Source organism: Lissotriton vulgaris, chromosome 10 (assembly GCF_964263255.1).
Source record: "Lissotriton vulgaris chromosome 10, aLisVul1.2, whole genome shotgun sequence".
Taxonomy (NCBI): Eukaryota; Metazoa; Chordata; class Amphibia; order Caudata; family Salamandridae; genus Lissotriton; species Lissotriton vulgaris.
In genome coordinates this window covers 813,109,304-813,131,451 of record NC_141698.1, presented here as the reverse complement: position 1 = coordinate 813,131,451, position 22,148 = coordinate 813,109,304, and the positions used below count along the sequence as shown (strand labels likewise).

The 22,148-nt window shown below is 46.9% G+C and overlaps 1 protein-coding gene across 1 annotated transcript in view; it reads left to right on the top strand.

Moving 5' to 3' along the window:
• The window catches only part of ULK4 (unc-51 like kinase 4), a 1,855,260-nt gene that overhangs the window by 1,790,473 nt on the left and 42,639 nt on the right, over positions 1-22,148 (top strand). Inside the window, exon 36 of the mRNA XM_086941729.1 lies at positions 11,588-11,676. Coding sequence (XP_086797855.1) covers positions 11,588-11,676 — 89 coding nt within the window. The remainder of the gene's footprint in view (positions 1-11,587; positions 11,677-22,148) is intronic.

Sequence of the window (22,148 nt, the reverse complement as noted above, 5' to 3'; positions counted from 1 at the left end):
GGGTGGCATCCTGTTGGATCTGGGTGGGTCGCAGGGCAGGGTGCCGCGTTGGCATGGCGGGATGGAGAGCACGGGGCGCGGGCTCCGCTTGCCGGGGTCGGCGATAACTCACCCCCCCAGGGCCCTTAAGGCCTTCTGTGGTGGCGACCACAGGTTAGTCAGATGTGTGTTTGGTTTCAGGTTTGGATCGGGGCTGACACCGGGTTTGTGGGCTCTGTCCTGGGGAGTGGGGTTCGGGGAGTTTTCTTTTCAATAGTTTGTTCTGGGGGGGGCAACTGCTATGGTGTGGATATTGACTGGCTGCATTTGAACTGGATCGCTCTATGCTGGTATGGGGACGTTACCTAACTTGAAATGCCTGACGTGGAATGTCCGAGGGCTGCGAACTATGGTCAAACGCGAAATGTTGATCAGGCCCGCTTTTTCGATGGTTTATCCGGGTCCTTGGCCTCCTTCCTAGCGGGCCCTGTGATATTGGGGGGGGGGGACTTTAATTCGATCACGGATGTGACCTTGGACAGATCTCACCCTCCCCTGGTTGACTCCCCGGTACGCAAGCTAGCCATGCATAGGAAGGATTGGCAGGATAGGTGGGGGCTGTTGGATGCGTGGCGGGAACAACACAGGGAAGTTAGGGACTACTCCTTTTTCTCAGCACTCCATGCTCTACATGTTAGAATTGATTCGGTACTGTGTAGCGGGTCCCTAGCCCCATTGGTCTCTCATACAGAGTATTTGGCCAGGACCATCTCGGATCACAATCCTCTGCTGGTGCATGTCCAATGGCAGCGGGAGCGTTCTGCGATTCCAACATGGAGGCTCCGGCCCGACACGCTGGAGGACTCGGTGTTCAGTGACGCAGTCCAACAGGGCATTGATCAGTATTTAAGTGAGAATGAGGGTACAGCTACATGCAGGTCCACTGAATGGGATGCGATGAAAGTGGTGGTGAGAGGTGTATGCTTGGGTAGGTTTTCGAATGCTCGATTGTCGGTGCTGAATGCGCTTGCCAGTGCGGAGGAGAAACTGAGAGAACTGGAGCGGCGTAGGCCGACCCGACCGGAATTGCAGGCCCGGTTGATTGAGGCGAAGGAGGCGGTAGCCACCGAAACGGAACGGCTCCGGAGCTATGACTACAGACAATACGCCATTAGAGCGCATGCCGAAAGGGATAAGGTGGGTACGCTCCTGGCCAGGCTTGCTAATCCCGAACTCAGAGGCTGCCCGGTCCTAAGCATCAAAAATGCACAGGGGGAAACGGTGTATTCCCAATCGGCGGTGCTGGAGTGCTTTCGGGCCTATTATGCGGAGCTGTACGAGAGACAGCTGGGAGTAGAGGCCCACGAAATTGCGGCTTATCTGGAGTCAGGGCAGCTTCCGGTCCTTGACGATGACGATGCAAAAGACTTAGGTGGGCCTATCACGCTGGCCGAGATCAGGACGGCCATTAAGCACATGGCGCGAAATAAAACGCCCGGTGTGGATGGCCTACCAATAGAGTTCTATCAGAAGTACGTTGATAGATTGGCGCCCAGACTGCTGGTGGTGTACACGGAGGCTTACAGGTTGGGGGGTCTGCCCGGGTCAAAGAGGGAAGCACTGATAGTGGCGTTGCTAAAACCCGGCAGGGAAGCGACTGATGTGAGGTCCTACAGGCCATTGTCCATGCTAACGGTGGACTACAAGATATTGAGCCGGATTTTGGCCACCAGGTTGGCCCCACACATGACTGGCCTGGTGCACAGGGACCAGGCGGGTTTATCCCCACGAGAAGCACAGCGTTAAATATTCGTCGCCTGGTTGGGATACTGGATGGTACAGTGGATACGGATGGTGCCCAGGCGGTGTTGTCTGTAGACATTGAGAAGGCTTTTGATAGTTTGGAATGGGTCTATCTGGATGAAGTGCTGGTGAGGTTTGGTATTGGTGAAGGGTTCCGCAGGTGGACGAAGGTGCTGTATTCCTCGGCAACGGCGCGAGTACGCCTGGGCAATTTGGTGTCCGCGTCTTATCCATTTGGTAGGGGAACGCGACAGGGGTGCTCCCTTTCCCCTCTTTTGTTCGCACTGGCGATGGAACCCTTGGCGGTGCGTGCCAGGTCGGGAGACGGGTATGCAGGGATTGCAAGCGGTGGGCAGCTGCACCACATCTCGCTGTACGCGGATGACTTGCTGCTATATATGGAGGACACGGAACGGGCTCTGGAAGGGGCGATGGAAATGCTGTCTGAGTTTGGCCGGTTGTCGGGCCTCAGGGTTAACTGGGCGAAGACCTGTGTCTTTTCGCTCCGAGCGGATGTACCTTGCCCCGCACGTGACTTGGGGGTGGTCTGGGAGCCATCTTGCTTTACTTATTTGGGAGTCCGTATCTACCACGAGGCCGCGGACCTATTAGAGGGCAATATTGGACGGTGCGTACGGGCGCTGAGAGGTTGTATGTCCTTTTGGGCATCCCTCCCCCTGACGGTGCTAGGTAGGATTGCTCTGTTGAAAATGGTAGCACTCCCACGACTCCTGTATTATTTTCGAACGCTGCCCATCTGGATTCCTCAGAGGATCTTTCGGGACTTGCGGACGATGGTTATTGACTTCCTCTGGGGGCATGGCCGCCGTAGAGTGGCACTGAACACGTTGCTTCGCCCCAAGATTGAGGGAGGGATGGCCGTCCCTGATTTTGAGTTGTATTACCTGGCAGCACAGCTTCAGGTTCTTACACAGCACGTGGCTAGTGTGTTCAGAGGGCCGGAGTGCGACCGAGAGTTGGGGATACAACGCCATGTCCTGGCCTATATCGTTATGCAGCAGAAACTGGAGCTGCGAGGCCTCACTATGGAGGAGCGGACGCTCAGGTCGTGCTGGCAGAGGAGTCTGAGGAGGGCGAAGGCGACCCGACCGTATGCACCGGAGATACCGATAGGCATGTTGACTGCACTGCCGCACGGGGGCGATTGGTCCCCACTGTCGGAATGGGAGGAGTTGGGACTGCAAGTGGTAGGGGACCTGTATGTTGACGGGACCTTGGTGCCCTTCGGGGTACTACAGGAACAGTTTGGATTGCCGGAGGGGAGCTTCCTCTTGCATGCGGCGGTGGTGGCGGCCATTCAGAAGCACTGGAAAGGGGGGCTCATTGAACCGGACACGACTATGGCATGCCAGTACGTAGTGATGGCAGCTGGCACCTTTAAGGCGGTGACCTGCCTACATAATAGGATGCTGCATGAGGGGCTGGAACCGCTCCTGGGGCTGAAAGCGAAATGGGAGGCGAGCGTAGGTAGGCCCATTACGGACACGGCGTGGAGCCATATTCTTAAGCGCACGTGGAAGGGCACGAGGAACGCGCGCTTCCAGCAGGTGCACTTCTTTGTATTACATAGGGCCTACTTGACTCCGGAGAAGATCAAACGGTACTTCCAGGTGCAGGAAGCGCGGTGTCCGAGGTGTTTGGCGTTGGAGGCAGATATGGATCACCTGCTCTGGGGCTGTCCGAAATTAGAAGCTTACTGGGCGGAGGTAGGGGAACTTCTCAATGCAGTGACCGACAGGGAGGTGGAGTTTGATATGGCGGCGTGCTTGTTGCTCTGGTTCCTACACACCAAACACACTAAGGTGACAAGTAAGTTTATTGACCTAGGGCTGATACTGGCGCAGCGAGAGATTACCTGGCACTGGAAGTCCAGGGAGGGACCGTCTGTGAGGAGGTGGACGAATGACTTGTTGTGGTGGTCCGAGTGCGAGAGTGTGCTCCGAATGAGGCAGGCTGTCAAGCTTGATAATGAAAAGACCTTAGAGTCAGCGCGTGCATGGGAATTGATAGTGCAGGCTTTGCGTGATTCATTGGTGGAGGCTGAGGACTGAATGGGTAGGACTCGATGACACCGCGAGGCATACGGGTACGGAGGTATCAGCGGATCTGTAGCCGGACCCAAGCAAGAGTCAGGAACATGGCACACACCATTAGCGGTTGCAGGCGGGGTGGGACTGGGGGTTGTTTAGGGGTTGTTGAGGGGCGGGCTAGGAGTCGGGAGGCAGATTGGATACGGCAGCGATTCTGGATTGGGACTGCTTACTGGGTCTGTGGAGAGTGGGTGGATAGCGGGGGGCGGCAGGGGAGCATGGGACGGACATGACGAGGCCCTCGTAGGGAACGGGGAACGGGACTGCAGCGGCTCCGTAGCACTGGAATGTTGGACTAGGATGGCTGATGTTGGGGATAGGTTAGGGGTTGGGGGGGTAAAATGCAGATACGTAAAGCGATTTCGACCATTGTCCCTCAGGGACGCTCACCATGATGTCTTGCTACTAACTGGGACGCTGTGCCGCCCGGCCTCCGGGATGCGGGCTGAAAGGCTGTGTATGATCTAAGCTCTTACGATTGATGTGGGGGGACACCATGAGTGTACTGGTTGAGTAATTGTATGCAATGGTTTCTAATTCTGCAATAAAAACAAATTTAAAAAAAAAAAAAAAAAAAGTCTATCTTGACAGAGTTGAAAGGCAGCTTGCATACCATTGAGAATAAGAATGAAACCAAGTCTATTCACTTGGACGGAGTGAAACAAAAGCATAGGAAGGCATTGTAGCTGGAGTAATCTGAAATTCAAATATCAAATATGGAGCCACTACGTCAAATGAGACTCTACTATGCGTAGCAAAAGTTATCACCATGACTACAATGAAAAACAAAGATTTGGAGGCACGGTCTCACCATTATAATATTTGATTAGCAGGAGGTCCCAGAATCTAAGACCATGATGAAAATGAAACTGTTTGTCAAAACGAACACTTGTCTTAAAGACCATTTGACAGACACCTATGTAATGGAACGTGCACATAGGGACCAGGTGAGCCTCCTGGACCTTTAATTGCCAGATTTCTAAACTATACACATTGCAATAATGTACTCAAGTTGGCATGCGACAAGGGCAAACTAAAATATCGGAAGCATGATTTGACTATGTTTCTGGACTTCAGTGCATACATGCAAGAAGATAGGCAGGTATTCTAGGATTTCAGGGGGCACTGCTGACAGTTCCGGTCAAGTATGCCATGTTATATCTAGCAAAGTCCAATTGCACTTTGCAACGTACTGGCTATCATCAAACTCTCATATGTCTCATCTGGTAGTGGGGAGAGATCAAGTTCATACTGATTCAGTTCTCGCTATCAAGCAACCTAAGCCTATAGTATTGATCCAAATAGTGAGGGGTACACTTAGGGCGTGATGGACAGCAAACAGGAAGTCAGGGCACACCGAGCAGCCTGCAGTGCCAGCTACACCAATGGGAGATCCCAGGCTGGGGCAGGACAAGCCTCCCAAGCTTCTGAAGAAATAAACCATGCATCAAAGGTGAAACCAAAGGACCCAACCCATCAAAAATGGGAACTCCGGAAAGCCTTCAAAGCCGACCACTGTGCCCGAAGAGTAGAAGGAGCCAGGCCTAACAAGAAGCCAACAAACAGAAAATATAGGAAGAAGATCGGACCCACCAAACTAGGGTCCAGCCCAAAGTGGTACACCAACATGGAGAAATTACCTCTAATGGCAGGAATAAGACCACAGAGTCACCGGACGTATAGAGCTCCAAATCAGGTCAACGACCCTTACTGAGCAAACTCTAGACAACAGAACCACCCACTCAAGAGCTGAACCTCAAGCTCCCTGCCTGGTCCCACCAACAGTACAAAAGCATTGGCCAAACATACCTTACATAATACCCAGGCAAACAACTGAATCGGAGGAAATGGATAAAGCAGGTTTGACGGCCACCGGAATAAGATCGCAGCAAACTGCCACGCCTCTGGACAGGGATTAATTGTGCCAAAGCATGGCAGAAGAGCTCCACCCCACACCGCATCGAATACCGCCGTCGGACACCCAAACCTCCTCTGCAACACAAGGAACACACCCGTCCACAAAGAGATAGTATTAATGGGGTGAAAAAACCCGGCGCAAGCAGTGTGCCACACAAACTACCACCCCTGGAAATACACAGCTCGCCAAGACAACACAGTGCACTCTGCCCAGGGCAGAATCTCCTGAGCCAGAGGCCACCAAAACGGAACACTTTAATCCTCCTGGTGATTGAGATAACCCAAGACCACATGATTGTCCAGCCTTGACCAGGAGATGACGCCACAGGGGGCCTGCCCAAACGCTCTACAAGCCATTGCAACAGCCTTCAGTTCCCCGAAGTTGGGATAACAACCAGCCCACAGGAAAACACCATTGCCCCTGAAGAGACCAGGAATCCAAAGGTTCCCTCTAGCCCAGCTCGCTGGCATCTGTGGACACCACCCGGGAAGATGACATTTGAAAGGGCAGACCTGGCACAAGACTGGCCTCGGCCAGCCACCACCCCAGGGCAACCCAGATCTGAGCGGCACCACCCTCAGAAGACAGAAATTGGCAGAGCAAGGGGAACAATAGGACAGGAGATTGTAAAACTAACAGGTACATGTGCAACTGAGCCCCAGGCAATAAATAGATTGCTGCTGACAACAAGCCCCGTAACATCAACCGGCCATGTGTGGGAGGGATGGGGAGGGTAGAGTGTTAATTTGCTTGGAGGGTTCTGTGCGGGAGCTGACGCTCACTACGTCAGTAATGTGGGGAGGAAGACTTACGAGGAGGTTATAGCATGTTGATACTGTAGGTTCTTAGATGCAAGAGGACCACATTAGTGTGTTGTTCGTGCTCTGTACAGGGTGGTATGCTGCAGTCTGTAGAGCTCTCTAACTTTAGACATCAAGCCCTCTTCCTCTCTTGTAAGCCTTGAGCAACAGCTGAAAACGTGCCTGTTGGGTTAAGCAGCTATTAAGACCCGCGCCAAGAGACCCCTGGGTTGGTGGGCACTTTACAAAAACCATCGCTCAATCCATGAGTTGCAGTGTTCACCTTTTTATGACATATCCCAAGTACGTCCATATCTAGCTTCAGGCATCAATCCTTAATACCTCCTTGGTAAATTGAGCAAGTCTTATCGTATTGGGGCAGGAGAGACGAGGCAGGAAGACCGTAGAGAACAGTCCATCCCACGGAAAAGATTCCTATCACTGAGGGAAACTGTGGAATGAAAACGAAAATTGAATATGGCATCGTTTTTTCAAGAAAACATGAGGAACAGTGGCAGCCTTGCACATGAAACAAAAAGGGCGTAAAGTAATGAAAGCTACAACAGAAATACGTGTCCCCTCCTGCCACGAAGAACAAGCCTCAGAATAAATAGAACCACTTGAGACATATTGTGGGATCTAGCCTATGGGCACTAGAAAGAAGCTATAAACTTCCACACTGAAAAAAGAAAAAATACAGAACTAGGTGTAACTAAATTTGAAGTGTACCCTGCAAACACATGCTGAGTGGAGAATAAACTCTTTCTTATATGGTCCTGAGGAAGGTGGTCAGAACCCACCGAAACGCGCGTAGACCTGGCGTGGAAATACACAAATGATATCTGTGTCACCTCAACCTTAGAATTGGTTCTTTCTTGGGTTTTAGTATGAGTGTAGCAATGATTGAATGAGCGTGTATGTTGTTCTGATGTGTGACAGACAGGGGCTGGTTATTCACTGTATGAACATTTGTTGAAATTTTAAATGTATTGTAAGGATATAGTAAATCGTCTTTGTATTTTTGTACTGATTTGACTACAACCTATGCTCATGAATTGATGAAAGCATAAGGTAAAGAGTGAAAAAGTAAAAGAAAAAAATGAAAAAATATATTTTTGATACACTACAGAAAAAGAATAATGAAAAATAAAGATAATCAAGATAATAATTAATTTTGTGGTACCTGTGATTACTATGAAGGTCTAACTAATTGTTTCTGTGAGCTATGCCATTGAAGAATGTATAAATTGACCACGGGGGAATATAAGTTTTGAGCTCTCTAACTTTAGACATCAAGCCCTCTTCCTCTCTTGTAAGCCTTGAGCAACAGCTGAAAACGTGCCTGGTGGGTTAAGCAGCTATTAAGACCAGCGCCAAGAGACCCCTGGGTTGGTGGGCACTTTACAAAAACGATCGCTCAATCCATGAGTTGCAGTGTTCACCTTTTTATGACATATCCCAAGTACCGTCCATATCTAGCTTCAGGCATCAGTCCTTATTACCTCCTTGGTAAATTGAGCAAGTCTTAGAAGAGTTCCTCAAAGAAGCCTTTCTGGCTTATGGTTGTCTCATAAACAGTTTGATTGAGATCATTCTAACCCCAGTTATTTTCTTAAAAAGAAGAATTCAGGGAAGTGCTAATAACAATAATGGCGCATACTCAACCCACTTTTTTTGTCTTTCAAAGACGCAAAGATTTGTTAGATGAGATGCTTGTTCCTTGCCTCATGTGATCCTTGCCATAAAATATACTATCATCACTGAGAAGCACTGTATATGCTAATTATTTTACTCCCTTTAGCAATTGTCCTACGTGTCCATTGTTACTGAAAAACCTGTCTTGGCGTTGACACACTTTCATCGGGGCTGCAATCGTTTTAATACTGCTAAACTTGCCTTTGGGCTGTGCATAGGAAATTTCTTAACCGTGTCTTTTGACGGCCGGCATCCAAAGGTGTGGCACATAGATATTAAATATGATAACTTTAATTGGCCTTCAAAAAGAAATGAAAGACATGACTTTTTAAGCTAATCTGTTGGCCCAGTGATATGTTGTAATAGGTTTTTTAACATGTTCCTTATCCTAAAAGTTAAAATACTATGTTAAATTTCCCTGAGTCATTTTGCAAGTCTGGTTTCTTACTATTGTATGATGTTTTTACTCTGCGTTTTATGTGGCACTGTTGATACCCCACTACTCCTTGACTTGAATGTTTTCCCACAGGTTGTAACTTTACTTACCTTCATTATGTTTGTACCTTGCTTTCGCCAACCTAAGTACAGCGCTCTGCTACCCTTGTGGGTCTTGTTCGAGCTTTATAAAACTTTTCAAATACATAAACAAATTAATAAGCCCAATGGACAGACAAACACTTTATAATAATGTTTATATGACATCTGGGAAAGCACTAACTTCTCATCAGTATATATGCTGAAGCAAATGAATGCTTTTAAATTGCTTTATAAATGGTATCACAAATTCTTTCATGTTTTTCCATCTTTCTCTCCGGCATTGATGTGTTTGTTACCCATTCATTAGCCCCATATTATGTCAACTTTACCCTGTCTGTATCCGAGAATAGAAAGTTAAACCTGTTTTCTAAACCTGGCTTAAAAGTGTGCGACAGATTCTGAAGATGTTGAACATGTGTCAGACTGTTAGGGACAGTCCCGGGCACAGGTGGTGGGGATACAAAAATGATGCTGCAGTCTCTAATGATTGAAATATTCTGAGGTCAACACCAGTGTGATCTTAAGAGATATTTAATGAGGAAAATCATATGAAGTCCGCATCTGGGAGCAGGAATCGATCCAGTACCTCAAGACAATATCACAGAACGAGCAGACTGGCGCACCCGCCCTCCCGTCTACACATTGCTTGGAGGTTTGCTTCCAAAAACCGTTTCTGGCTACTGCCAAGCCCGCTATGCCCCATCTTCCATCATATCAAACTGGCATTCTAGTCCTGATACACATCTACTGGGACCCACGTTTAATTTAGACACGGCACACCCGCCTTCAGTTCCTGCATTGAGACATCCGAGTTCCCCGCACGACCTACGTTACAGATCATTGTTACTGGTGAACCGCCCTACGTAGCTTCTCCTATCACCCCAGGCCCAGTTGGAATTATCACCGGCACTGAGGGACCCAGTTACGGATTACCCAAACAGTCAAAAGCCCTGAAGAGTCACAAGCCATTGCGTTGTGACGAAACTCGTGTCTGCAGATTTTTTGACTTCATATGATTTTCCTCAATAAATATCTCTTGAGATCACAGTGGTGTTGACCTCAGAATATTTCAATCATTAGAGACTGCTGCATCATCTTTGTATCCCCACCACGTGTGTCCGGGACTTTGCTTATCAAACTATTGTGGGTTCCTGACTCACAAAACAACGGGGGTTAATGGGCAGTTCCTCCGACCTGGCGGCACTGTATATACCGATAACACCGTCAACACAAAAAGGCACACGAGTCTGAGCGCCAATCTTCCTGACTATACTTAAAAACGCCAAATCCCAGTTATGTGTCAGACTGTTATAGGTTGTTTCGAGTGGGGTTATTATAGATGGCCATTTCAGAGCTAATCTCTGTAAAACAGTGCTAATGCTAATCGCTTTTGGGCGAGATGTGACCCTGAAAAAATGTATAATGTTTTTAAAATAGAATACTCTGTAGTGAGATCCTTTCAACCATCCTTTCTCAAGCATCAAGATTTTGCAACATTTCTATATCTCTATTTCTTATCATGCAGTGTAAAAGAAAGAGCCAATTGCAGGTGAGAGATTTATAAACACACAGTGGCCTGCTCCCCAACCTCTTCCTTTTCTGCTAACAGTTAAATAAAGTGTTGTTATCGTTTCCTTCTCCGTGTCTGCATGCCATCTCCTCTTGTTTTTCTCCAGGTCATTGTTAATTCCTTTATGTTGTGTATCCATTTTCATTGATTTTGTCCTCTGAGATCGATCTTCTTGTTTTAGTGCAGTGTGTGAGAAGGTTGTTGGACAGTTCCCCTGTGTTCCTCGCATTTCCTTGCTCCTCTTTTAAGGCTGGTGATTAGGTAGTTAGGCTATCTATGGGTGATACCTGAGCACATGCATGTGCTGGTGAGGCACATTTAGGAACCCATTAGCAGCTTGTGCTCGACAGTGTGTCGGCGGCGGTGCTTTCTGCTCCGAGATTTGTCATCTTGCCAAGCACTGTGCACTTCAAAGTCTGCCTTTAGCTTTGCAGGTGATATTATTGAAATACATCAGTGGCGCCGAGGTGTGACTCATCGGGCATGTGCTACAATGACTCAGCTGGTAGCCATTTTATCACCTGTCTCGAGCTTGTGACATAGATGTTTACTTGTTACAATTGTTTCTTTCTTTAATCACGTCAAAGGATGTAAAAGGTATCGGCTCCGATGCTCATAATTTACAAAAACATTGTCAAAGCGTGATGCCGACTTGAAATGTGGCCGCATAAATATAGAGGCGTTTAGTTTACTAGGAGTGCGAATCTCACTGAAAATGTGGCACCTGGTCAGTTGACAGTTACGCCGTACTAGCGTTTTTTATTTAACTGAACTATTGTGGTAAGGGTGTTTACCCAAGCTGGCATTACCTCAAGTGAAACCAGTTGTACCCGTGCACTTCTGGTAATCTCGGGCTCCAGAACCTGCTTCATTTTAGAGGTTCTGAATACCCGGTGTGGCTGATAAAAATAGGTGAAACAAAAATGATGCAGGAGTGACGAGAACGCACCTGAAAAAAAACATATAAGTAGCCATTTAAGCGCGAAGTCATACATGCATGATATACGTGGACTTTTTATTAACATTGCAGAAATCTGTTTGATGGAAATGGGCGATTGCGAAGGCCTTGTCATAAAACCTGTTTCATGTTATGTTATTGTTTTAAAGTCACCTGCTCTCGCCTTGAAAACTCTGCCAGACCTTAAGATCTGCATCGTTTGTTTTTTCCCTACAGTTGACTTCAAACGAGAAGCACTTGGAAAGCGTTAAGAAGGAGGGCGAGGTGCTGATTCACACCCTGCAGCGGCTCGCGCGCACCGCCAGGTGAGTCCCTGGGGCTGACGGGATTTTCCAGGGCTGCAGACAGTTGGTCCCGCCCCCGAGACAGCCCTCGGCTTGCTCGCCTCTCACTGGCTTCTCGTGTTACTGCCCCGCTTCGGCCTCACAATGCTGTCCTCAGAGACTCCCTTCATTCACAAGCCGCTGCCCTTTGTGTCCTGGTGCACTTTAATCTTCTGATGTGGGAGCTCACGGTTAAGCTGCACATTGTCCCCTTTCCAGCTCACTGTTTTAATTTGATGTTGTTTTTTGTCCTCTGGTGACGGCCACTAAACCTTTTATCTCTTTTTGAAGCAGTCGGGATGTTAGAATGAGGAGGGTGGTGGATGATAGTAAAGTAAGCAGTGTTATTCCTTCCATGAGCACGTTTTGATTTGTAGTTGGGATCTGTTTGCAGTGCTGATCCGCTTGCCTTAGTTGTTGTGCTGATATAGTGAGACATACGAAATTGTTCTCTCAGAGCTCCCAGCTTTGTCTTCTGTCTTGTTTGTGAATGTGAAGGCACACGGTGGCAGTCTTAGTAACGTATTATTAATTCAAATATTTATTAAGATTTGGAACTCATATGAGGTCCACATAAAAGTGCATATAGATTGATACAAAAAGGAAATAAACATAACAAAATTAATTCCACATTTGGAGTTAACAGCAAACAGAATAAAGTGGCAAGATGTACGAGGAGCAGTAAGTTGCAACTAGTTCATGTACAGTATAAAATCCAGAATTCATCCTCAGCAGAATGTTCAGTTTTAGCAGCAAGAAAGGAAATTACAAAGCATATCCTAACCTGTGCAAAAAACAATTCAATAGCAGCGGTACATGTGCAAAAATGCAATCCAGAATCTCACTTTGGCTGTTTTTAACAGGAACGTATTATCTTTTTTGCACATTTTATTTTCTGGCTGGTGCACTCAGCAGGCCCAAGCAACTCCAACATGGAGAGGGTGGGGGACAACCGTTCAGGGGCCCCTAAACCTTTCAGTTGGCACAAGCCCAGTGGTCGAGGTGCATTAAATAAATAAATAAATAAATTGTGCGCAGCATCACAGTTCCCATACTTTTTCTATTTCAAAGGTTTTATATAGCGCTACTGGACCCAAGAGTATCAGAGCGCTTTACAAGGATGAAGAACATAATGAGATAAATTTAACAATTAAGCGAAAAAGAGTTACAGTATGACAATGCATTCAACAGGGCTAAGGGGGCAAAGAAACAGCGAGATAACATTAAGTGGAAAGTGAATATTATAAGTTAGGATAGAGAGGGGGTGAAGAGAGGGGGAGTGAGAAAAAATGAATGGATTGAGAGAAGGTGGGAAGAGAAGCGGACAAGGGAAGAGAGAGGAGTGGACAAGTTCAGAGTCAGTAACATTAGATACCCCAGTATTTGTTGAGAAGGAGTACTTTGAGTTCCTTTTTGAAGAGAGGGTAAGAGGGGTTGCAGCGAAGATCCTTAGGGAGAGAGATCCAAATTGTAGGAGCGTTACCAGAGAACGCACAGGATTGGGTCTTTTGACATTTGAGTCTGGGTGGGATCTAGACAAGGGAGTTTGTGCTCCTCAGGGACCTGGAGCAACCAGCTTTGTGTAGTTTCGTTGTAAGGTAAGAAGGGGTGTTTTGGTGAAGAGCTTTGTGAGTAATGCAGGCAATCTTGTAGGTGGATCTTCCTTCTATTGGGAGCCAATTGAGATTTTTGAGGACAGGGGAGATGTGATCAAATTTTTTACATTCAGAGATGAGTCTCACAGCTAGATTGAGGACAGATTTAATCGGAGCAAGATGAGTTTTAGGGGGGCCAGCCAAAGTGGCGTTGCCATAGTCAATCCTGGAAAGGACAAGCAATTGGACAACAAGTTTGAAATAGTCTGCTGGAATAAATGGTTTAAGTTTCTTGAGGTGGAGAAGGGTGAAAAGCGCACTTTTGGATGCATTTTTAATGTGGGGGATGAGATTTAGATTCTGGTCGATACTGATGCCTAGGGATTTGACCGAATTAGAGGTGGAGAGTGGGCAGTTAAGAGCTTTGATGTCCTTTATCCAGAGTTGAATGGGAAGGAAGTTGTTTTTGGGGGAAAAAAGGATGATTTCAGTTTTATTTGAGTTCAGTTTGAGATGGTTCCGATGGAACCACGTTTGAATTCTGGTGAAGGTCTCATTGAGGTGGAGAATGTCTTTGTGGGATTTGATCTTGTAATATAATTGGGTGTCATCGGCATAGAGATGGTAATTGATATTAGCTTGTTTGAGGATGAGGGTGAGTGGTTCCATGAACAGATTGAATAGGGTTGGGGAGAGGATGGATCCTTGAGGGACGCCAAGTGAGACAGGTTGAGGTTTGGAGAGAAAGTGGCTGAGCTTGATTTGCTGTGATCTGTTTTGAAGGAATGAGGAGAACCATTTTAATACATTGCCATCTAATCCGAACCGGTCTTTGAGAGTGTTGAGAAGGGTGGGGTGGTGGACGGTATCAAATGCAGCTGAGAGGTTGAGGAGGATTAGTAATGAGGATTCCCCTTTGTCTAGGGAGCGATGAATGTCGTCAGTGATATTTAGCATAGCAGTTTCTGTACTGCATCCCTTTCTAAAGCCGGATTGAAAAACATCAAGGAGGTTGAAGGAGGCGATATGTTTCTCTAATTGCAATAGGACACATTTTCCGAGGGCTTTAGAGAGGAATGGAAGGTTAGAAATAGGGCGAAGGTTGTTAAGGTCATTGGGGTCAGCAGTGGTGTTTTTGAGAATGGGTGAGATTTGGCCAAGCTGAAGGGAGGTGGGGACACAGCCAGTGGAAAGAGAGGAGTTGATGATTTTGGTCCATATAGGGGCAATGATAAATTTAAGTTCTTGAACCAAAAGGGCAGGAAGAGGATCTTTGGAGTGGGAGGAGGGTTTTAGTTTGGCAATGATATTAGTGATCATAGATTCAGATACTGTACTAAAATCATTCCATGAGGCATTGTTTTTAGCAGGGGGGCTTATTTTCGGAAAAGTATCTTGTTGGGGGAGAGCAGGGAGGGGATGAGAGGGATCAAGAGGTGTGGAAAAAGTGGACCGAGGAGAGTTAGGAGTGTTGGGGAGGGTGTATAGGGTGGGAGTAGGTTGTAGTGAGAGTGGGAGGGAAGAGAAGGATAGTTTGATCTTGTTAATTTTGTTCGTAAAGAAACTGGCAATCTCTTCGCATCTGTCAATAGAGGCTAATATTTTAGGAGGGCCAGTGGAGGTTTGTTTTTTAACTATGTTAAAGAGCTCTCTAGAGCGGTTTCTGGCTTGGTCGATTTGTTATCGTAGAAAGGAGGCTTTCTCATTAAAGATATGTTTTTTGTACTGGGCTCTAGCAGTTCTAAGGAGAGCCATATTGTCAACGGTTGGATGATTCCTCCAAACCCGTTCAGAATGTCTAAGAGTCCGTCTTTTGTTATTAAGGTCAGAATTAAACCAAGACTTAGGAGGGTTGCTTTTTTGTTGTTTGAGTTTGATAGGAGCAATTAGGTCGAGGGCATCAAGAATAGAATTGTTATAATGGTTAGTTAGGTCGGTGGTGCTGTCAGAGAGAGGGGGTAGAAGTAAGTGGGCCTTAATTGTGGCTTCCAATTCGCCAGGAGGAATAAGGTGAAGGTTGCGTGTGGCTTTCTTAGGTAAGAGCTGATGGGGGCGGGGTGAGTCATGGTTCTATATATGGTGAAGAGGATAAGGTAGTGGGGTGAGTGAGTGTGGGGCGGGGTCAAACACGTGGCTAAAAAAACCAACTTTTTGCGGTCTTTCACCTTGAGGAAGCTACATATAAAATTATGCATAGTTTAAATCAGAAATAAATGTGATTTAAGTTAATCAGATGGAAATGCACTATTGTATGAAATCTCTATTAGGTAATACACTGCACAGGCCTGTTTGCAACCAATTTAATCCTGGTAGGAGCAGTGGAGAATAATGACTTGTGTATTCTTAGTGCTAAGAGTTCTTAGCCTTTGACAGAAAGCACTGTGGCTATTTGATTCATTATTTTAAATGTCCATTACACACAGTATAAATATGGTGCTAAAAATGTGCAAAACGGCTTAAGATAATAAAAATACTTCCAAAATATAAATGTTAATAATTCTCAGACTTCACATAGTGAATTTATTTTTATTTTTATTTTTTTTAATGTTTTTATTGGTATTTTTCACATTTATAACATAAGGCATAAGACATATAACATGTATATTTCCTCGCAATTGTCCATGCAGGGTCCCCTGCTCATGAGCTTTAACAGGTTGTTTCTTTTAGTGTTTTACACAAGGTGCTCATACGCCAGAGTGTCCCTGCCTTCCTGGCGTGCAAACATAAAACTCAAAACATAAATGTGTCGGTGCCTGATCTGAGATAACTAGATTGCAGCACTTAACATTAAACAACATATATGTAGTGGCCTTTGTTCTAAGGGTGGTGGCCTGGTAGTGTTGACGGGTCTGACAACTCCACTACTCCGATGTAGGCCTGTGTGTATGGGAGTGTGAGGGCTTATGTGGTAGGCGGGGACTGACTTACTGTTCTCATATTCTTACATGGGATGACCTTTTGGTTAGTACCGTCTCGTTACTATCATGGGTGCACATAGGGGACTAAGAATTTGTCCAAGGTTCCCCACATCCCCCCTGGAATTATTTTATAACAGTCCTTTAAAAGCACACATTTCACAGCTCAGCTTGTAACTCCCTTGCAATAACAATATAAAAGAATGCGTGTGTCATCAGGAAGCTTCAATCGATTCCATCAATTAAAGCCAATACCGGCTTCTGAGCAGCCTTTAAATTTGCAGAAAGACCAGTTGCACACTTTTACAGTTACATTTCTTTCAGTCAAGCAGGCACACTGGCAATAAACTTGTTTAGTTGTCTTCCCCTCCCTCAGTTTGACAGCAGAGGAGACTCCCTGCCTTACATTGCAGCTGAAGCATTCCATTCACGAATTAACCTCCTGGAACAGTTACTTTTCACATGTAGGGGACCCGCGTTTCATAAATTAAACAAGCATTTGTAATGCAATGGATCTCACATTTGTGAAAGTTAGAGCTATTGGCGTTGTAGATGCCACTGTTTTTTACTTTTGTTTTTTGTTTGTGCTGGAGTGGGAGTATGTTGTTTGTAGTGCAATTATGTGGTTTGAGTTGGAATTGTTATTTGTGGAATTGTGTGGTATGTAGTGTATTTGAGTAGTGGAATTATGTGGCATGGTGAATAGATACTGCTGATAGCTGTTTAGAATAGATAGAAAGGAGGATTTAGAGGGATAGATAGTTTGTGAATGAAGTGGTGGTGAATTAACTACATACTGAGTACTTCAAACACTGTATGAGAACGAGAGAAAGATGGGGAGAGAAGTTATAGAGGCATAAAGAAGCTGCGCTTTTGTACGCAGAAAACACCAAAAGAAGAGGAGTAGAGTGTGTGTTAAAAGTACCGAGTTTTTGAAATGTTATGGTAAAGAAACTGTGCAGAATTATCTGAAGTGAACTAATATGAGTAATGCTGAATTGGTGCATGAGAGAGTGGTGTGAGAGAGAGTACGAGAAAGAGAGTAATGGGAGACCTATTTGATTCGTTATTCTGGTGGGGGTGGGTAACAGGGGTAGTGAACGCATGTACATGTATGCGTACTGACACATTAGGCATTTTTAATTTACCAATGTAACATGTTGGGCAGTTATGTTAGATCAAGTAACAGGAAAAGTAAACAAGAATACAAAATTAAAAATTAAGATCAGGCTGTTTCCAAAAACTAATATTTCATTGGGCCTCAACTGAAAATAATTAATGGTCTGTTTATACAGACAGCGACCCCATCTTCCACACTCTTTTGATCCTCACCTCTGAAAATCATGCATAAAACTCACTGTATCTCACGTGTCAATCAGGGAAACTGCACCCCATTGCCTTGCTACCTGCTCCCTGAGATTTCCCTCCTACTGATGAATTACCACATACATTTAGTACATGCTGTGTGCACAGGGAGGAGCTGATGTCAAAGTTAATTTCATTTAACACTTCTGTGGGATGTGGAGCACCAGAGATGTGCCTATCACTAATGGTTTTCTGCATTTAACACACTCAGTGTGCCTCTAGTATTGTCAAGTTATGTATATGTACATTTAGCTCACACACATTGCGTGCCTAAGACATGTCTGCGCATGGTAATGTATGTTGAACACATATATTGTGCACCTGGGATTGTAGTTCCGTAGTTTGTGGGTGAGGTTCGGTGGTTCCGAACCCGTTCAATAAAGATCGTCGGAAATAGACGATTTTGGTGTCAGCAGACCGCAAATCACGAGTGCAGTGTGTACGAGTGTTTTCGCATCAATCGATCAATGAGAACACTACGTATTCGGGGATTTCGTTTGAACCTTCGGTTTCCATTTTGTGTATGGCAGCCATTTTGTGTGGTTGCCCTCACATAGGCCGATGACTGCGGCCGAACGAGTCTTTGGGACACGTACACCTTAGTTGACTTCTGAATGACCTGGCCGAACTGACTCCTTTGCCCGAGGCTGACCTCGCTGAGCCAGTTCCTTGTTAAGCAGTTGGTCAGATAAAGATCAGAGAGCAGGACATGCTGAAGTTTATGGTACACTGCACCCACCTTTCTATCTTGCTTCCAATCTGTTTCTGCTCCTTCCTTTACGACATAATCACTGATTTGGGTTGAGGGTTTTATGATGGGTTTGTCCGGCCTGATCGAACAAGAATATTGGAATGTGCTTGGTCATTTCTGGTGGGCTGGACAACGGAAAGTGGGATTGTCGTCATACACTACTTTCAAAATGTCACATTTTTATTGGTCAGTTTGTATGAACCCAATGCTAATTTGGAATGTTGCCTGAGGCTTGATTTTTGGCATAAAAGACCATGCTCCGCTCATTGAATTTGTGCAGTCTCTAGCGAACCACCCGTGTGTGCTTCATAGACCTCTGTTCCTGGTTGCAGCCAATAAACTTTGGTCTTTGACGTCATCAAGAAGTGTCCTGTGTCTCTGTTTGCCAAGGCAGGGGAACTCGAAGGCATCGGGCGTTTTCCCTGACGCCGCTGGGTTCTAAAACCCGGTCCTTCAGGATGTGTCTACCCAACGATGAATTTACCAGTTTTAATACACGTTTAATTAGAGCGAGTCCTGCCCCACAGTAGGGGTCGTCTCTCATCTGAAATCTGTACATGCAATGCAGATTTATATTACTCTTTTAATGAGGGTGTAAATACCCCTTCTCTTCATCACAGCATTTCAAGTGGGACACCCTAACACCTTCAGGCAATCCCCCCCCCCCAACAAGTGTGTGTAGGGCTGTACTACATTTAACAGAACAATAGTGGATTCCCTCAAGTGGAACAAGATACATAGCCCTGCAGCATTGGCTTACTTGTATTGGTAAAGTGTTAAAATTCCTGGCTGGAAATTGATTTATCTAAATGGAACAGCAGTCAGAATTTTTAAACCAGTTGATTATAACAGAGGCGCTAGTACTTATCTGCGGAGTTTCAATGGATTCAAATGGGCAACTGAGGACTAATAGCTACTGCAGAAGTACAGAGGACACACCACAGCCTGGTCTCGAATCACAAGAGGAAATAGTTGGAGTGAACAGTGGGGAAGTACAGAGGTGTGGGAGGGGGTGTAATGGTATGAAGAATTCACCAAGGCACATTTCACATCTTAGTGGTTCCTGAAACCTATGAACTAATGGTTGGGGAGTCAATGGTTCGGAGGACATCCTCTCTATCAGCTATAAGTGGGGAGGAGAGGACCAGACTGAAATAGCCTCCATCAGTCCAAAATCACTACCTCCCATTATGATGCCAGCCACTTTCTCTCAGGTGGAAAGCGATGTATGTAACAAAGCAGGTACTGTTTTTAATACATTTATTTGTGTGGTCTCATCATTATGTCGCACAATCCGCCTAAATTGGCGCAATTGCATGTTTAACCCCTCCCATGCTCTTGACCGAACCGTTCCGTCACGAGCTTCGGGTGGGCTGTGCTGGTGATGGAACGGTTCCGTCACGGCCCGCTCACCGCCTGCGCGGCGCGAATTACGCGCCTGTGCTGGGCGCTCTAAAGAGCGGGCGGGGCAGTGACGGAACCGTTCCGTCACAAGCACAGCTCACCCGAGGCTCGTGACGGAGCGGTTCCGTTACGAGCACGGGAGCGCCGCGCGGCCCCGCCTCCCCCTTAGCGCTGCAGCAGAATAGCCGCCGTAGCGAAGGGGTTAAAGCACAGGTGGGCAACAAATTAACAGGATGAGCCTAGCCAAAAGTCTGGCCTAGCTCCTAAAGCCCATGTACTAGCCGAGCCCTGAAAATATTTGCCATGTAAATCATACAACGAACATCACATCAAATATGATGAAGTCCAATCACAATTCAAAACCATGCCATTATAGCACTGCACTGAGAAGAACATATCAAAGGTTCTGTCCCCATCCCCCACCGTGGCGGATGCTATTAATGAACTACAAGACAAAACAGCTGTCACGTGAACCCTGGATGTGGCCTAAATTGCTGTAGATTGAGCACCAATATAGTCTATTAGACAAAACAAATATGTTTTTGTACAGCTATATTTGGAAACCTGGACATTTGAAGGTACTTTCATTTGAAATAAAGAAAGAGATCGATAGAATAACATTTTTCTTAAGATCCTACCTTTTAGAAGGAAATTAAAAACCTGGTTGTTTCCTGTGATTTAGTTGATGTTTAGTCATGGTTTTCTTTCTGTCTGAGTCTGCCAGCGCCAGGATGCCTGCTAGGTGACAGTGCGCTTAATAAGTTAAATACATAAATAAATAATTTGGCTAGCCGGTGAAGCCACGAAAAATGCAGGTTGTCTGCTTCTACTCCGTATAAATCAGAGACAAGTAGATATCTATTTGTCTCTCTTTTTGTACCTCAAATAATATTGTTTTGCGTTACCTCTTGTGCATTAGGGTAGAGCAAGGTTGGCAGGCAGAAGTCACATGAAAGGTTGGCTCATGTCTCATGACCGAAGACACCGTCCGCACGATGAACTCCATCCACTCCGGATCTCCGACCGACCCCTGCCCCCACCACGTCTTCAACAAGACCGACGCTGTCATCGCACCCCACCTGCGGGACATCATCAACACTTCCTTCGACACCGCTACCTTCCCGGAGAGCTGGAAGCACGCCAAACTCAGCGCCCAACTCAAGAAGCCATCGGCCGACCCCACCGACCTCAAGAACTACCGCCCCATCTCGCTGCTCCCGTTTCCTGCAAAAGTCATCGAGAAGACCGTCAACAAGCAGCTGGCCGCCTTCCTCGAGACGAACGGATCCCTCGACCCCTCGCAGTCTGGCTTCCGGGCCAACCACAGCACCAAGACCTCCCTGATCGCAGCCACCGATGAAATCCGAGCGCTGCTCGACAACGGAGAAACAACGGCCCTCATCCTCCTCGACCTCTCCGCGGCCTTCGACACTGTCTGCCACCGTACCCTAGTACAACGCCTCAGCAACGTCGGAGTCCAGGAGAAGGCATTGGAGTGGATCATCTCCTTCCTCGCCGGAAGGACACAGAGAGTCCGCCTCCCTCCGTTCAGATCTGAAGCCACCGAAGTCATCTGCGGCGTCCCTCAAGGCTCCTCGCTCAGTCCAACCCTCTTCAACGTCTACATGAGCCCCCTGGCAGACATCGCACGCCAGCACAACCTCAACATCATCTCCTACGCCGACGACACCCAGCTGATCCTCTCCCTTACCAACGACCCCGCCACCGCCAGAGCCAACCTTCACGAAGGGATGAAAGAGGTAGCCGAATGGATGAAGAACAGCCACCTGAAACTGAACTCAGACAAGACGGAAGTCCTCATCCTGGGATCCCCACCCGCCGCTTGGGACGACTCCTGGTGGCCCCCCGCCCTAGGCAGCGCACCCAAACCAACAGACCACACACGCAACCTGGGCTTCATCCTGGACTCCTCCCTCTCCATGACCAGACAAGTCAACGCCGTCTCCTCGTCGTGCTTCAACATCCTGCGCATGCTACATAAGATCTTCCGGTGGATCCCCACCGAGACCAGGAAGACGGTCACCCAGGCCCTCGTCACCAGCCGTCTGGACTACGGCAATTCCCTCTACGCTGGAACCACCGCCAAACTCCAGAAGAGACTCCAGCGGATCCAGAACGCCTCAGCACGACTCATCCTGGACATCCCTCGTCGCAGCCACATCCCCGGACACCTGAGTGACCTGCACTGGCTCCCGGTCAACAAGAGAATCACCTTCCGTCTCCTCACCCACGCACACAAAGCCCTACACAACCAAGGCCCAGGATACCTCAACAGCCGCCTCAACTTCTACGCTCCCAAACGCCAGCTTCGATCGACCAGCCACGCTCTCGCCGCCGTCCCCCGCATCCGAAGAGCCACCACAGGGGGACGGTCCTTCTCCTACCTCGCCACCAAGACATGGA